This window comes from Rattus norvegicus, chromosome 4, assembly GCF_021556685.1.
Source record: "Rattus norvegicus strain SHRSP/BbbUtx chromosome 4, alternate assembly SHRSP_T2T, whole genome shotgun sequence".
NCBI lineage: Eukaryota > Metazoa > Chordata > Mammalia > Rodentia > Muridae > Rattus > Rattus norvegicus.
Window position 1 is genome coordinate 14015267 of NC_141537.1, and position 18193 is coordinate 14033459.

An 18193-nucleotide genomic window follows, 5' to 3' on the forward strand; every position below is an offset into this window, starting at 1 on the left:
CATGCAAGCAAACATTCATATATGTGAAATAGAAATGAATCTTTTTAAAGAGGAAATTCATATAAAACAATTTAATCCTATCTCAAAGTATCACCTGATGTGTTAATCACACAGTCCTTCTGACTCGTCTAATGCAACCCCTTTTGATTGCTACAGATCTGACTCCTGGCAGCTCGTGCAGACCCAGTGCCTACCTTCCTCTTCCAATAGCATCGGCTGCTCCCCCTTCCAGTTCCACGAGGCCACCATTTATAACGCTGTCAACAGCTCGAGCTGGAAGAGGATCACCATCCAGCTGCCAGACCACGTCTCCTCAAGGTGGGTCGTCTGCAGAGGTGAGCCCAGTGTTCCTCATGCTGTGGTGGCTTTGTTGCTACTTCATAACTGTAATTTTGCTACTGTTATAAATTGTAATGTGAAGACCTGTGATCTCTAACAGTCTTAGGCAACCGCTGTGAAAGTATCGTTTGACCCCATAGGGGTCGAGACCCACACATTGAAAACCTCTGCTCTACACAGCCGTGCAGAAAGATGAGAACAGAATTTTAGCTGCAGCATGAGAACCCTTTCTTCTTCTTGCCATCCCATGTCCCAAGAAAGATTAAAACATATTTGTAAATTACTCACAGAGTCCAGATTTTCTTTTAACTACATTATCATACCTGTGTGGCACTTAGTCAAACATCCTGAATGCTAGAGTCTACACAGAGACTGAAGTTGGAGCTAATTCTGCCCTAGCATTCCATCCTGCCAAAGCCTATGTTGCTCGTGTAGACACGCAGACCTCCTGGGTTGCCAGGTTACAGAAAGCTGAGGATACTGGGTGATTTTTCCAGAAGCAGCATTCATTTCACTGAAAGATTTAGAGAATTATATGCTTCTTTAATTTAGATAGATAGATAGATAGATAGATAGATAGATAGATAGATAGATAGATATGTGTACACACACACACACACATGTGCACACACATACACACCCGGACATGGAATTACTGTAGAATAGAATAGGAAATCCTCATAAAAGTTGAATAGAAGGAATAACACTCTGGCTTCCACATACATCGCATACAAACACATGCGTGCATGGGCACAGGCAAAGGGAGAGAAAACCTTAGACAAGATACAGCTTTCAGAAAGGCACGTGAAGACTCACACCCAAGGTCTGGAAGATGAGTCAGCTCCCTGCTTTCGAGGCACTTTGAGTCAGATCCCCTTTCCCACAGGCAGAGGCTAGACACAGGAAAGCCTGTTGACTCTGTTCTCCCCTGGGTCTCTCAGTGCCACACAGTTCCGCTGGATCCAGAAAGGAGAAGAAACAGAGAAGCAAAGCTGGGCCATCGACCACGTGTACATTGGAGAGGCTTGTCCCAGGCTCTGCAGCGGACATGGTTACTGCACCACAGGGGCCGTCTGCATCTGTGATGAAAGCTTCCAAGGTCTGAACCCGGGCTGTTCGTGAGACAGGGCTGTGGACTCCTTATGTTACATACAGGGCACTAGGAAGTGGATGGGAAGGCCATGTGAGGGGCAGAGGGGGCTGGCACAGTCTTTGTCTTCTATTATTATTATCATCGCAATGGGTTCTCAGCCTTGAACTGTATTCCTGAAAGCGTTATAATTTTTTTAGTTGGCCTTCAAAACACTGGCTCTCGTTATGATATTTACGTATGTGCTCCCTCCCTCCTCCCTCCCAAATAGTTCCCCTCCTGCTTCCCGAAACTCATTTTTAAAAGAAGACTGAGAAATTGGGAGGATGACCCGGGCAGTAAAGCACTTGGCTTACAAGCCCAAGGACCTGAGCTCAATCCCAGAATTCACATAAAAATGCCAGGCATGGTGTCCCCACACCGTAAGTGCTGGGGACAGAGACAGGAGGTTCCTTAGAGCTCACTTTGCTGCTAGGCAAGACTAGTTGATGAGCCCCAGTCAGTTAGAAACTAACTCAAAAGAGGTAGATGACATCTGTGACAATGACATCTGAGGTTGTCCCCTGCCCACTGTGTGCACACATACCAGTGCCCACATATACTCAAAGACACCTCACATCTATGCATTTAAAAAAAAGGCAAAAATAAACTTGATAGGTTCTATACACGATGATTTACATTTGTAAGTAGACAGGAAAAATCCATATAGGAGACCCTGTAGTTCCTTATGGCCCCTGCTTTTCACATGAGCTTCCTGTCCTAGCCACACCCACTCTCCATTTCCTCCTCTGGGCCTTGTCTTCATCAGCATCTGTCTAACCCCACCTTCCTGCATCCATATTTCATCCCCCTACCCCATGGATGTAGCCGGTAACCTGAGTGCTCAACTTCCCGGGTCACTGTGCTCCTCAGGAGAAAAAAAAGCAAGCTTCATCATACAACTGAGTTAATTTCTATGACGTGGGCTTCCAGAGGCCAAAGGTTTGGGACAGCATCTGGTCAGACTCTCCCATGGTGGGAAAACCTGCCTGACCTGCTCTCCTTTTGCACAGACTCTTAACAGGCTCCAGACTCCACCATCAAACACTCACCATTACATCCTCACAGCGTAATAATTCCCGCTTGATAAAGAAGTAGTTTATTTAAGCCTCTGTTTGCTTCGTGCTGCTCATTTTTATCCAACCTTCAAGAAGGCTTTTTAATAGGCAGATAGATGATCTGCATACGCTCTAACTGGTGTCCTGACTCCTAACACACATTAGCCGTGGTGGATGGAGCCTGATGTGGGGCGTTTCCCTTGTAGATAGCTGTCTAACACCATCCCTATGGAAACGTAACTATATTATGTTAAGCCCATTGGTTCTGTGCATGTTTCTAATGAGAAGTTCCTTAAATCCATTCTTATACTCGCTGTATCATTTTGGCTTAGAGGTTAAGTATTTGTTAAAAGCACAGAGTTGGTAATCATGACCAGGTCCTGGGTTTTATTTCCCTATCAACATTGCCAGTTCTCCCAGCTGAGAGATTATCCAAAGAAGATAAAAATTATACAGCTTCCCCCCAAGAACACAATGTTAGATTATATATGTGTCAGAATTCTACCGGGAGATCCATTTAGATTTCTTGCTTGGTGCTCTGTCTTTGCCTCCAGATGAAGTGGGTATGATTAATGTAGACACCTACACATCTCTGATATCAAAAATTACTCACCCTCCTCCTGCTCCCCTCTTATCACTGCTGCCAAGACTGGCTGGGTCTGCCTGGCTATTAGCTTAAGAATTTCAACTTTGGGCAAATGAATGAATCAAATGTCTCATGAGAAGGCCTGGCTGTCTGGCATTTTCCCTCTTCCCTGATCCAACGGAAGTAGGGACTTTCTATTGTGAATCATTGAGGGCATTTAGGAAACGTGTATCATTCAAATCAAGAAGAAATCTAAGGATGTACTGGCTTAGTGTCTGACATACCAGTCTCACCTCAGTGGCTCCTGAGAGACATTACCAGTGGATTTATTATTTGTTTATTTATCCCAGCATCCTTGCTGATTATTGATAAGGTACCGAGAGTCGTGTTAGGTGCTGGAACCCACCGAGGAATTAAGACAGAGACTCTGTTCTCAGGACTCGTTAAGTAAAGAGCAGGATGTAGAATAACAACACAGTGTGTCTAGCTTCTGCAAAATGGTACTAGGAAAAAGAAATTAGATTGACCTCCTATACCAGGGAGAAAGCTCCCTGGTGAGACCCATCACCGCCAAACGCACAAGCCTGGACAGCATTTAAGCAATAGATTGGCACAAGTAGTGAATACGTTCACATGCACGTGTTTAAGCATCGACTCAAAAGTAATAGGATTTGTCTCACCGTAAGCCAATACCTACCTAAGTACAAGAGGAATGATTGCTTCTGGGAGCGAGCCTGCCTGGCACGTCACCGCTCTCGCCTAAGTCTGGCTCGAACCTAAAATCGAACATTGTTCTTTTTTCTTGGAGGATTGTGTTTACCCCGGCTGATTCCGATCTCAGTGATTACTCTCCCCCCCCCCGCCCCCCCAGGTGACGACTGCTCTGTCTTCAGTCACGAGCTTCCCAGTTACATTAAAGATAATTTTGAATCGGCAAGAGTCACCGAAGCCAACTGGGAAACAATCCAGGGAGGCGCCATCGGAAGTGGCTGTGGGCAGCTGGCGCCCTATGCCCACGGAGACTCGCTCTACTTCAATGGCTGTCAGATAAGGCAAGCCGCCACCAAGCCGCTGGACCTCACTCGAGCAAGGTGAGCAAACCCTGAGCCTCCCTCAAGGCGCAGAGCTGATCACAAGCCCAGATCCGATCATGGACTTCATGTAATAGCAACCACTAAGCAAGGGAGCCTGAATGTGAAAGAACCATTGTGTGTTTCAGCAGCTGAACCGCCACTGTGTAGCATAACCGTGGGCTGGCTTTGTTATTTCTTCCCGCACGTACTAGCTACATAGGTAACGCGATGACGATGGCAGCCACAGCAGATGTGTGAGTCAATTCATTGTTTACAAAGGCAAATAGCTTTAGCCCCTGTAAAGTTAGCGAATAGAAATCAAGGATGAGGAGATCTTTATTACTAACGCAGAAGAGAATTAGCAGAGACCGTACACTATATATTATGTACACATAATGTATGTATGTTATGTGAGTGATGTATGGCAAGGCCCTGGCAGGGTTCACTTTCTTCCCCAAGTCCCATCCTCAGCTATTCTGCCAAAGCCAGAGTGTGGGGACCATGTGAAGGTTTGAAGGGGCCACAAAGCCCTGAATGGTACCCACTGAATGGTGGCAAGAGTTCAGGAACCACACGGGTATCTGCGGGCTAGCTGTGCAGTGACAGAAGGGGGCGGTTAACCTGAAGCCTTTCCTTTGGAGAACACTAATATGTTCTGAGGCAGAAAAGCAGATTTTGTGGTTTTCAGTATGATGCGCTGTAAGGATATAATAAAAGCAGTTCCTGTGTGGGGACCATGGAAATGCTAAGGCCGTACCCATTGTTGGGGTAGAAATCTCGGCTCACGTCAAACCACAACAGACCAACGTGGTTCCATGTAGAAAGGTTTAATGAGAAAAGAAGAGTAGAAGAGAGGATTAGAGGCCAGCCATGAGTACATGGAGGGAAGGAGGGAGCGAAATGGGGAGAGAAGGGACAAAGGGGAAGAGGGGAAGAGCAAGAGAGTGGGGAGGGGGCAAGCAGCCCCTTTATAGTGAGTCAGGCACAGCTAGCTGTTGCCAGGTAACTGTGGGGGTGGAGCTTAGACAGAATGCCAACACATTCTCATTTTTCCTACCAAGAAGGTATAATTCATCTAGAGTCAGGCTTCCTTGACCCCCACATACAAGTCAGTGAACAACTGCACACATACGCACACATGCACACACAAATAGCGGTGTCCTCTAAGCATGAAGATGTTATATAAATAACATATATTCCTTATTTACTCTAAATGTAACCACCCTGTTGGGCACTAGTAACCCTATGAGGAGATGTTTCTATGTTTAAAGTCCATGTCTGCAGGGCTGAGGAGTTGACTCACTGGGTAAAGAGTCTGTCCTGCAAGCATGACAGCCTAAGTCTAGATACCCAGAACTCACATTAAAAGCCACTGTAGAGATGCAGCTCTCATCCTCAAACTAGAAGCAGAGACAAAAGAACACCGGCCCTTGCTAGATAGCCAGTCTAACTGAATCAGTCAATCCCAGGTTCAGTGAGAGACCCTGTCTCAAAACAGTGTGGTGGGAAAGCTCTTGAAGACAGCGGACATTGACCTCTGGCCTCCACACACATATGTGCACATGCATGCACACACACACACACACACACACACACACACACACACGCACACACAAAGAGCTGTGTCCCCTAAGCATGAGGATGTCTGTGGACCATGAGGAGGCATCTACCTGAAGGACAGGTGTGAGCCTGAACCGGCGTGCTCTACCCCAGCTTTCCCTCATCCGATCTCCAGAAAACCTTTCCTCATGTACATGATGAGTTAGTCCAGATACCGTTTGGCTTGGAGCCATTTCTAAAGAAGCATACAGTACACATGCTGTGTTTGTGTTCTGTGTCCTCGGCTGCTGGGCCTGGATTACTGTTCAGAGAGCAAGGGGTAGTCAGGGGAAATATTCTAAACAAATTTCCAGCATCGTGCAAAAGGGACACATCTTTGAAAGGTAGAGCTGCTTCCTCTTACCTGTTTGAGGTATACAGTCATCCCTTAGGAAACATAGGGGATTAGTTCCAGGGTCCCCATGGACACTCTCTGATGTGGTACTTGCATTTAGCCTGTGCTAATGATTCTGTGTGATTTAGATCATGGCTTACAGTCCAGTGTGTAAAGTATGCAGATGGGTGGTACACTGTGTTGCTTGAGGAAGAGCTAAATAGTACAGGCCTTACTCATTCAGTCAGTTTTCTCCAGAATGTCTTCCGTGTGTAATTGGTTGGATCTTCAGGTGTAGAACCTGACCCCAGGAATTATAGACTTTAAGAGAAACAAAGATTGAAAAGTTCCTCCCCCTTAAATGTTTCCCAACTTTCATCTAAAGTTGATTTCCCCGTAATTTCTTTTTTCAGCAAAATTATGTTTGTCTTGCAAATTGGGAGCACGGCACAGACAGACAGTTGCAACAGCGACCTCAGCGGCCCCCACACGGTGGACAAGGCAGTGCTGCTGCAATACAGCGTCAACAACGGCATCACGTGGCACGTCATCGCTCAGCACCAGCCGAAGGACTTCACACAAGCTCAGCGGGTGTCTTACAACGTTCCCCTGTAAGCGGCCTCCTCCAGCCTGCTCAGTGACTCACCGAGTGCGGCATGGAAGCCGGGTGGTTATTGGGTCAATGCCGTGAACCACGGCATCCCAGACCGCCCACATTGTGTTGCCGTTTTCCGTAGGTCCAGGGGCAGATAACTGAGCAAGGCAGAAGGGCAAGGGGGAACGGATGGAGAAATAAATGCTAAGACACTGTGCATATGTCGCCTCCTTTAAACAGTATTTTAGTCCTTCAGAGAACAGCAGCCATGAGGCTCTCTTTGGAGCGACTGTTTGGGAACCTGGAGGATATGCGTTCATATCACCGCTACTTGGCCTTGTTCGCCCAGCTTCTAGCACAGGGTCTGTCACAGGAAGCATCTCATGCTGGTTGATAAACACATTGCTTTCCCAGAGACTGCTAGAACAAAGGGAAGGAAGGTAGACCACCATTACCTGCCTTTAAGTGACCAATTTCATACTGCTTAAAGAGTACTAGGCTCTAGGCAGATCTGGGTCCTACATGCAACATTCTCTTGTCTTGGGTTAGCCTATTAAAGCATCTGAAATATGGAAATCCCTACCAGAAGAAAGGTCCTCCTTACCATAAAAGGTTTCTGAAACATTCAACCTCTGTGTCCCTCTGTCTGTAACCCAGGGAAGCACGGATGAAAGGAGTTTTGCTGCGCTGGTGGCAGCCACGACACAACGGAACAGGTCATGATCAGTGGGCTTTGGACCATGTGGAGGTCGTCCTGTGAGTATCTGCTACTTAGCGTCCTGCATCCGTTTTAGGAAGGTTTGAAGCTCCTTTTACCTGGCATGTTCCTTAATTCAGCAAGAATTCTGTAGACATGATGAGAAGGTCCCCACAAGCCACTGTGGCTAACGCTCTTTCAACTGTAGGCTATGCTTCGAGTCAACAGTCAAGTATAACAAAGCCCCGAATGTAGTTTAGTGGGCTTTAGAAAGCTTCGATAAGTAAAATGCTTATTTAAGGGTTGGCAGGATTGATCAAATTCAATAAAAACAGAAGTCTTTGGGGGAAATAAGAAGTGACGTCTTATGCTTGATCTGGGTTGCCTTACAAAATAAAATGGGCTCCTACAAGAATCATCTGTGCTGGTCTGTACCCAGAGTGTCCATGGTGGTCGAGTCCATGGTGAAGACCCGTATCAGCCCCAGAGGCATTCCACAGTTAAGGATTTGGTTGTAACTAGAACAGAGACTCTGTGGTTTCACACTGCTCCTGACCGGTCAGTCCCATCACCCAACAAGTGCAGGGTGCCCTCCCCCTTGTTTGTTTGTCCCACGTGAAAGTGAGGTCACCGCTCTCCTCTGGCTGGGTTGACTGTTCCCTTGCAAAGAGATGACTTGCTTTTTCTCTAACAATCTAGTTCCTGTAAAACTGGAATGCTTATGTCTCGGCGGGTTCGAACTGGTGGCTCCAAGTGGTTGTCAAGGAGAGGCGAATCTTCTCGGTAGATAGGTTCAAATGTTCATTCTGTTTACCAGATCTGAAATGAAATCAGTCTCGTGGCTGATTTCAGTCATTTCGAAAGCAAATTTCAATCATTAATTGGTAGGAGAACTACCAGATTTGTTTTTGTTTTGTTTTTTTCTATCATGGCCATGAGCTGAGTTCTGCAGTCTTGAGCTAGCCCTTGTCCCAGCTGTCACTGAGGCACCTGCTTGCATGGCATCCATATCAATCCCAATCCCAAGAGCAACCCGGTCCCCACACAAGCCCCCACTGTGCGCTCTGCTGCTTTTGGACCACTTGCTGGGCTCTGCCTCCACAGGATAAAAAAAAAAATCTAAGCTTAAAGATTTAAAATCTGAATCTAAACATGAGGCTGGTGTTTTACTTAGATATTAGTCTCCTCCAACTACATTATTACAGGAGAGTTAGAATAACTTGGGCTCCTAATGGCTGTAAACATACACACACATATATGTATGTGTACAGTGAGGACATTGAAAAATATCCAAGCAGACCAGAATCCAATCCTAGAGCCATCGTGCCCTGACCTCTCTCCTTAGAGCAGAGACCCCCTGTCTGACTGAAGCTCAGAATCCCTGGGGAAGCTAGGCTTCTTCTGAAGGATTAGCCTTGTCTGCACTAGGAACTGAGTATCACCTTTAGAGGTCTCTCCGGTGCTTCTTGTGAGTGAACCCAGAGCCAGCAATCACTTCTTTCAATCCTTCTGCCAAGACAACTCACATACACAAAGCAGTACCAACTCCCCTGGAAACTTCCAAAGTTGCCCATTCTCAGCAGAAAGCAGGATGCTAGTTCTGTCCTGGATGCATGCAAGGCTCCTCAGTGTAGCAAACATTTGAATAGATGCTTTCCACCCGACCCAGAGCAGCTGCCACCATCATCTAGAATAAACCATGTGGATGTGACGTAACCCTTCACAACTGGGAAACAAAACTCAGTTCCCTGTTGACCTGCTGCCTCGGGGGCTCTCAGAGTCTCCCTGCCTGCCCCCAAGAGAACCTTCTGGAATACCTGGTGTTGGTATTAATTTTTGTAAGCAACTACCAGCATCATGATACTGTCATAAGACTCAAAACTTACTACATTCTGGACCTCTAATCTGCATTATAAGACTTCATTTTTTATTCAACCCCTGGAGTTGAAGACTTTAAAGAATTTATCACTTGCCAGGCGTATCCTGCACTGGTCCTGCATCATAGTCTCAAGGCCTCAGGACACTAAGCCTTTTGAACAGGGACCAGCACTTGTGCATGCTGCTGCATAGCTGCTTTCTCTGCACATCATCTTTATACACAGATAAAGATCTGCGCAGATCTTAAATACACATAAGTTTAGAAACAAATGACAGCCCTTTAGCGATATCTTAAAACGTGTTAAAATTGTAGGACTACTTTATTTCCTTTGTCTTAGAAAAACTATATGCTTCACAGAGCTCAATTCAATAAGTGAATCTTAATATATAGTCTTAGAGAATTTCATTTTAAAATTGCGTATTTGGTGTTTTTGCTCTGTTTTTAAGATCTAATGTTTTTGTGCAACTGTTACCCTTCAAAGTATTTGTAAGAATCGCAGAAGTTTTAAGACGGTCCTTATCCTGTACTTGGTAGCTGAGCAATAGTTTATTCATTTGACGAATATATAATAGAAAGTTCCAGATAATTCAGGAAGATAAACTATAACAACTGGGTTGTCCTTCAGCTGTGTGAGACGCACAGAATCTAGCTGAAGTTCATGTTACTTCATAAACTCTACAAATCTCACTGTGGAAAATACGTATATTTAAGAAGCAGACTAGGACGTGCCCAAAAAGCCCTACTAAAGGAATGTAATTATTTTTACTTAGCTACACTTCCCTTTAGCTGAGGTAGTGGTGGTCACCTCTTCCCCACCGAGTAGTCACCTGAGGCACACGTGGGAGATGCAAATCCAACCTGCTTAAACACGTGGACAGCACTGTTAGCACGGTTTTTTTGGCAACCTACATTTCAGTGAAATAATTTTACAATGTATTTCCCTTCCCAAGTGACAGTCACTCTAATCTAGCCTTGGTGTCACAGCTTTACTTTTGTCTACATATGTACCAAGGACACATGCTAAAAGCCACCAGAAAGGCTGTGATCACGTATGGTATTCTACACTGATAATGTCCACACTGCCCATATTAAACAAGGACATACGAGTTTGGCGGGAACAAATTCAGCATCTTTGGAAACCGTTTTCAGACATAGGGGAACTTCTAAATGAACATGACATATAATATATCCTTGACATTTTAATTCTAAAAGACTCTCTGTGGGAAGATTTGAGCATCATAAACATAAAAAAAAATGACCAGCCTCAAACCAGAAAGATAGAAACGTCCCTTTTGGCATTTAGCAAGCAAAGTCCCCATGCTTATTTGAGACGGTAACACTCTCTCGTTCGCCAGTGAGACCCGCACACGGAAGCCTCTGCCATGGCTACCCCCTTCTAATCTGGTTTCATCGAACTGGCAGATTAGGTGTTTTTCCAGCCTCACCAGTTCACAAAAAGACTTCATTCCGTAAAGTCCAAATGGTAGGGCATAACCCAGTCATTGCCGACCAGAAGAATCCTGACCTCTCTGAGCTAGCTTGCTAGCGTAGGCTGTTTCTCAGTCGATGTTTGTGAAGACACTTGGGCAGATCCCTCACAAGATCCGTGCTGGTAGGGTGCTTCTTAGGGTGCAAGAGAATCTGTCGTGTCAGCCCCTTTGGTTGGGCGTTCACACTTCTCACCTAAGAACCTCCCTCACCCAACTGTGCGTTCCATTCACACATCACATCCCTGTGCGTGTTTCAGTCACAGCCTGCCATGTGGATAGTGAACTGGGCCGATTTTTTTGCATGTGTACCTTGAAAGCAGATCACTCAGTAAAAAGTTAGCCTTTGTGAACTGATTTAACACCAAGCGAATTGTTGCCACATTTACTGAAAACTGAAAACGAATATGCTGCTAACTTTGCCTTTGAACACATTTATCAGATTTTAATATAAGTTCCATCATGACCATCCCCTCCTGCTATTCATCATCAAGATACCGTCACGTTTTTGGCACAAATGATTTATGACGATGAACATATTATGTTTCTGGCAAAGCATTTTTTCCCTTTATTAAATTTGACTGTCTTATCTGATGTAGAAGACTTCTCCATTTCTAAAGCCCATTTCTTAACCTCATCGGGTGTTAATAGTACAGAAAATGTAAATAATTGAAAACTCAGATAAAATTTACAACAGAAATTAAACGATTAATATTTATACCTTATATGTAACATTTATGCCAAATGTAGTTATAGCTACATGTACCTTGACATATGGTTATGAGCAAATATTGCATGTTTCATTACATTAAAAAGTTAAGCATATCTCTATATTGGGGATAGAAGGATAAGAAATAACATGTTGAATTTCTATTTTCAAAAGAGATGAAAAGTCCTATATTGCGCCTAAGCCCGATCAGACTTTTATGAGTAGCCACAGTGCTGCATGCGTTGAGAAGCATTTTTTAACTTGTATTATATTTCATTATTTGCTGTCATTGGTTTTCTACTAGAGTAAGGTAAGTCCTCCTCACTACATCGGGGAAACTAGTTTCTGTTCATTTTCGTGGTTTTACCAAAGCTAACTGAGAACTTCTGTAGCTGACCCTTCACAAGTAAAAATTTTCTAGAGGAGCAGTTACGGCTGATACTGAGATCCACTGACGGAATGCTCAACATCCAGTAAAGTTAGCCAAATTAGCCAACATCCGGGATATGGGATGTATCAGGTCGGAGGGTGTGGTAATCAGCATTCCCGCATTGGGCAAGAGTGCCTGGCTCTGTATTAGACACCGCTGAAGCTCTCACAGTTAATGAAAAACCCCTTATGAGGAAGCGGAAGTCAAATGTATGCAAAAGACCTCAAGTCTTTAGCTAAAGTCTCTCAAAAGACTCGGGCAGGGGAAATGCATGAAGGCACCTACACTTGCCAATTTTAATTTAATAATTGACAGAGAGGTGCTTTGCTCCTAACACCTATAAATTCTGGATCCCACCTGCTGTTTAAGATGGACTGCCTTCCACGTGTCCTCTAATTCACCAGCTTCAGACTCGAGAGTAAAATGGTCCAAAGTGAACGTGTGCATTTGGTGTTAAGGTTTTTCACTTAGTCCTGACAGTGTGTGGTCAAATATAATCTTCATTTGCAGTTAGCAGAAGAGAAATCTGAAACTCTCAAGGTTTGAGGCATTCTCAGCCCCACGTGCTGATGTTGACCATCCCCAAAAGTGCATGACCTTGAAGTCAAGTGCACAACTTCATCTGTGCTCTGGGGTCAGTTTGAACGGTGTTATCTGTCCTACAGTCACCTGAATTTCTCTGAAAAATAGAGCTGAAGTCACAGATTCTCATTTCTGCCTTCACATAAATTACTGTTTGTTATATCACATGTGGAAAAATATTGAATTACTGACCATTAAGATGCCTAAATTTCTACGAGCTTGGATTCTTCTAGTCTTGACCTTTTCCATATCCTTTAGAATCCATCTTTCAAAATCAGATTAAATTTTCACGGTAATAAATGAGCTAATATGGTAACTCCAGCCAAAAGGACTGGTTCAAAAGGAATCACAAATTCCTTAAAGATCTCACCATCCCGATACTTTCTGTGCCAAATCAGGGATGCATTTTCTAAATCCATATGTCATCTAAGTCTTCAAAAGTCCTTGCAACTGAGAATTTCAGTCAGCATTTACCCCTGCTCACTCTCCCTTCTTTCAGTGGATTGCACTTGCTTAAATGACCTCCTGAGATCAAAGCAGACGGCCTGGGCTAGAATGTGCTTCCCAGTGAGCCTCACTGCTTACAGTGAACTTAGGCTAAACATTACTTCCCCCTGGTAGTTGCAGTAAAAGACAAATCTCAAGCACTCGGTTGCACCTACTGTGGCACTGTCTGTAGCATACCTCAGCGTACACTGAGTGCAAAACGACACTCCCCACAAAATAGACCAATACAAGATTTTTAAATGTGTCCTAAGATTAAAACTCCTCAAACACACAGTCCTGCAAACTAGACACTTTAGAAGACAGAGTAGCTGGTTAATGCTCACATGGGGTTATTAAATGGCCCTCGAGTCAAACCTCATTCTGTTAACGGCCATTCTCCCTGGTACTTGAACAGGCTTAGGAGCTATAAAAATCCACTCCATCAGACTCCAGTGCACATGACTCATAACCAAATTCCTAGTTAGCTGTAAGCGTGCTTTGAAACCATGGCTGCTTAAATACAATTATAAAAACACTAGGCAGCTGAGACAGACATATTTCCATGTGCATGCAAAGATTCATGGGAATCCACAGCTACATAACACAAACTGAATCAAATTCAGTGGGCCCAGCGAATGGGAGCATCCCCTAAATTGTGTAAGTCTCTTTAAAAATCTACAGCACAATCACTTCTCGGCCTTTTGGCTAAGATCAAGTGTGTAAAAATCGACAGCACAAAGATGGAAATTTTCCAGCAGTGCCATAATAAAATAACTTCAGTAGACTTTGCTTTGAGACTATGAACGACTTCAGTTCAAGTTAAACATGTCTGTTCTCATAGATGCAGGTCACTATTCTAAGTTATGCTATTCTAAGTTACAATGAGATAACTGAGTACCTTGCTGGTTTGGGATTTTACGTAAAATATATAACCATTCTACATTTGAGTACTTTGTCTTTGAACATGTTTTGACAGAATAATTTCATTGCTTTAACTCTGCAATTATTCCTTATAGTTAAAGAGTAATGATTTACAGCAGGAGTCCAATCAGTAAGTCTACAAAGGTTCAATAAAATAGCATGCCTTGACCACCCACGGGTCAAGCAGGAGGTGCAGGGCTGTGGCTGGGGGTGGAGAGAGCTGGACCACAGGCCCCCATATTATCAGAAACTTAATGTGGGGAACCATGAGAGAAGCATAAGTTTCACTCAGCAGGAAATGAGTGCTATGGAAGTTCAAAAAAGAAAGGAGGACGGAAGGAAGAAAAAGAAAGAGAAAGAAAGGAAGGAAGGAGAGAGAGAGAGAAAGAAAGAAAGAAAGAAAGAAAGAAAGAAAGAAAGAAAGATAGATAGATAGATAGATACATAGATACATAGATAGATACATAGATAGATACATAGATAGATACATAGATAGATACATAGATAGATACATAGATAGATACATAGATAGATAGATAGATAGATAGATAGATAGATAGATAGATAGATAGATAGATAGATAGATCCCTGCTGAGGGGTGCTGTGAACACAAAAGCAAACATGATACTGGACCCACAAATAGAAGGTGAGGGCATAGAGCCAGTAAGGCTGGAATAGACTAGAGACCTCTTGGCGTAGAGCAGTCTGCATAGTTGTGGATCAGAAGAGAGGATCTGAAAAACAGCAGGCTTAATCAGGAGGATATGAGATGCGTGGTGTCACTAGCTTAGATGCTGAGATGTAAGAATTATGGATAGGGTTTTAATAAACAAAGCCAACCTCTGAAGAAAAGTTTCCAGAGAGTGGGGTGTAAATCTATCTTGTGTGTGTGTGTGCATGAGGCCCGGTACACATGCATACAATCTTAGCACGAGGCCTGGTCTACATGAGTATAATTTTAGTTATCTTAGGTGTAAATCTTAAGCGTCACGGCATTTCATAATGGAGGATGAGATACAGAAGTTGCTTTAGGGACCATTGTGGTAGTGCAGAGGACTCAGGGTGACACCGTATGCTGGCAAAAAGATACTAAGGGCCAGCCCCAAGACGTAGCCAATAAAAGCAATAACAATAGTTTCTCGAGCACTTGACTGGCTCAGGGCTCTCGGTCACTGTCTGCTTTCAAGACTGCTCACAGCAGCTGATAAATGCGGGTGCATTTTCTTCACCGTCGCTCTGACACTAAAGCTGAAATAAAGTAATAATTTATCAGCATCACATTCACGTCAAGAGTGGTTGTGAAGGCTACCAGAAATCACTTTTTCTTCTCTTTCTACACACACACACACATACACACACACACACACACACACACACACACACACGTGAATATCCTGAGTGGATATTCATTTTGGCTTTGTGGTTACTAGTATCTTGATAATATGGAAACCCTAAGTGGAAAGACACTAGCACTTTGCTCTTATAAAATACGCTCCAATCTTGTGTCTGCCTTCTTACCAGGTCTCGAGACAGACGTTGCCACTTTAGAGCTGTGTCTGTGTTTTCCTCGAGAGCCTTAGCATAAATCTACCCACACGATGAACTGTTGCTACATAAAATTCCCTCATTTTAAAGTTCTCCACAGTTTTATAGCTGAGTAGAACACCTAGACCTCCATGTTTAGAAAGCATTGTCTTACACCTTGTGAGAACCGGATTATTGATAAGATCACCCTTTCCCTCTACCCTAACTCATTGATCTTATGCAGCCCTCACTGGGAGAGTCACATCACTGGTGTCGCCTCCCTCTGCATGTGTCTGAGGCCACGTGTTAAAGAGACAGTACGTTTGGAAACTATGGCTCACTTTCTACTCAACCATAGTGGTGCCACAGATAAATACATTGCCCTTCAGATCAGTGTATGAAAGTACAGTTCTTACCTGAGTGATGTTATAGATCAGGAACCCTAGAGAGAGTGAGAGTTGGGGTGCTTTCCCTCTAACCCCTTTTGAGGCAGAGGCAGGGGAATCAGAAGTCTGAGGCCAACCTTGGCAAAATAGCAAAACCCTGTCTGAACTTTTTTTTTAATCTATTTTTCATGCCAAAATGTCAGCAGCTGTCACTAAAACTATTAATTTCCTGAGGATCAGATGCCCATTTTCAGTATATTTATCGGCTTCACATATAGTATGTGTAGGTATATGTGTACTGGGGAGAATATATACATACACACACGTGCATGTATGGTGATGTGTTCTGCAGAATTTCCTTAGTACTTTTATGACCTTTTCAGTGCAGAGTCTCTTTCAGTAAGGCATGATTATCAAGTACAACCCGGTTGTATTCAAACACAGTGGGAGCCAGCATCTTCTTTGCGTGCCCTGAGCGTGAGCGATCTAGGGAAGCCTAGCTCGTTCTAATAACAAAGCTTTTGTTTTTATTTTTGCCCTTTAAGCTTGAAATGAAAATGTTAACTCACAAATCGCTTTTGCTGTGTGTATGCGTGTGTGTGTGTGTGTGTGTGTGTGTGTGTGTGTGTGTGTGTGTACGTATGTGAATAAGGTAACAAGTACAGTGTGCACGTCTTTGGAATGGAGTTGATGGGGAGGTGTTTTGGGGTTCTGAAAAGAAAAGAACTTCAGGGCCAAAGGAATGAGGCAGGTGCCTGCCTAATTATTCTGTCCCTAGGCGGTGAAGTCTGCATGACCTCTGAACTCTGAAATTTTTCAGATATATAGCAGGCTACCTTGGGGCCTTAGAATAGATCATACGTTCAGTGATGGGACTTACATGCTCTTTCTCCTTTCCCTCCCCGCCTGCACCCTTCTTGTGGTTTTTCTAACAGCACTCGCAAACAAAATTACATGATGAATTTTTCACGACAACATGGGCTCAGGCACTTCTACAACCGAAGGCGAAGGTCGCTTAGGCGATACCCATGAAGAATCCAAGTTTGTTTCCCTTTCCAGCATACAATGTGTCCCTTCCCGTATTTTTGAAACACCTCTCACTGCATCCGGTATCAGAAAACAAAGATGAAGGACTTGGCTACCAGAAAGCCCTTCAAGACCAAGTGTACCCCACCTCCCCACACTGTGAGCTAACGATGTGCGGCTTCTTTGCGCATAAGTAAATGTCTTCACGTCAGTGCGTCCGTGGAAATTGTGATCTGTTGTAATATCAGTTACAGTGGCAGTATTGAGAATAAATAGTTTAACAGGAAAAAAAATTTAAGCACAAAGGGTTTTAAAGATTTTATGTTTTAAATGGCATTTTAGCACAGTATTTAACGTTCTTGGTCACCGAGCTATTTAAGTAGACTGTATTTCAGCTTTGTCTCTTGTTTTATATGATTAAGTTATCATTGTTTGTCCTTTGTGTACTCTCCTCCACAGTATAACACCCTGAAACTGTATCTACTTGCTGGGTTGCAATATTTTGCTGCTGGACTTTGACCTACTTGTATTATGCAGAAAGTTAATTCAGATACCTATCGAGACGGTAACTGTAAAGACACTGTTATCTCCTTAAATATGCTTACTTATATGTTACTCCTTAACATGTACGTTGATGTAGCATCATTTTGTGGATAGGAAAAAATTGTTTGACCTTCAGATATTTTCTACTTAAAAAAAAAAAAAAACAAGTTGTGGATGAACACCCTATCTCCCTCCCACAATGAAGTCCCCATTACCTTGTCTATAACAGTTTTTTAAAGTGTTCCGTGGCTGGTTTACTAACAGTAACTGCCATTTCGTGTCCGTGGTAACAAAGTGACTTGTAAGATGGTGGATGTTTTCCTCACTGTGTTCTTCTCTTCATGGGTTGTTTCCCTGTGGGTCATAGTCATACCTTCTGATGAAGTTGAGCCAACACCAGCAAAGTGTAATGGTCGTGCAGCCTCCGACTATACTGAGACTGCACTCTAGGCTGAACCATGCTGAAAGCCCATGCTTAAATAAAAATTATGTCTAAAATCTGTTTGCAGCGTGTTTGCATTCACTCCATTTTTATCGCGTGTGAGAGTGAGCACAGGGCGGTCAGGGGACAACTCGGGGTGTTGGTCCTCAGTTTCCACATTGTTTCAGTCTCTCCTAATTGTTTCACTCATCCTAATTCCTCATTAACTGATGTTTTTAAGTAACAAATAGGAAGGCTAAAGTTTTATGTGTGAAGAGCTACATAATCCCAGCACTCAGGAAGCAGAGGCACTCGACTCTCTGAGTTCAAGGCCAGCCTGGTCTGCTGAGCAAGTTCCAGGACAGTCATGGCTACACAGAGAAGCCCTG

The 18193-nt window shown here is 43.7% G+C and overlaps 1 protein-coding gene across 7 annotated transcripts in view; it reads left to right on the plus strand.

The window, feature by feature from the left end:
- Reln (reelin) overlaps nucleotides 1-17885 on the plus strand; it is a 420816-nt gene extending 402931 nt beyond the window's left edge. For 2 of the 7 annotated variants that reach the window (XM_087655989.1, XM_087655995.1), the window contains exons 59-66: nucleotides 157-318; nucleotides 1281-1438; nucleotides 3984-4203; nucleotides 6532-6729; nucleotides 7371-7469; nucleotides 8110-8193; nucleotides 11660-11795; nucleotides 16750-17885. In XM_087655989.1, the coding sequence (XP_087512115.1) occupies nucleotides 157-318; nucleotides 1281-1438; nucleotides 3984-4203; nucleotides 6532-6729; nucleotides 7371-7469; nucleotides 8110-8193; nucleotides 11660-11789 (1051 nt within the window). In that variant the 3' untranslated portion in view covers nucleotides 11790-11795; nucleotides 16750-17885. 7 annotated transcript variants of the gene reach the window in all.
- Nucleotides 17886-18193: the final 308 nt, after the last annotated feature.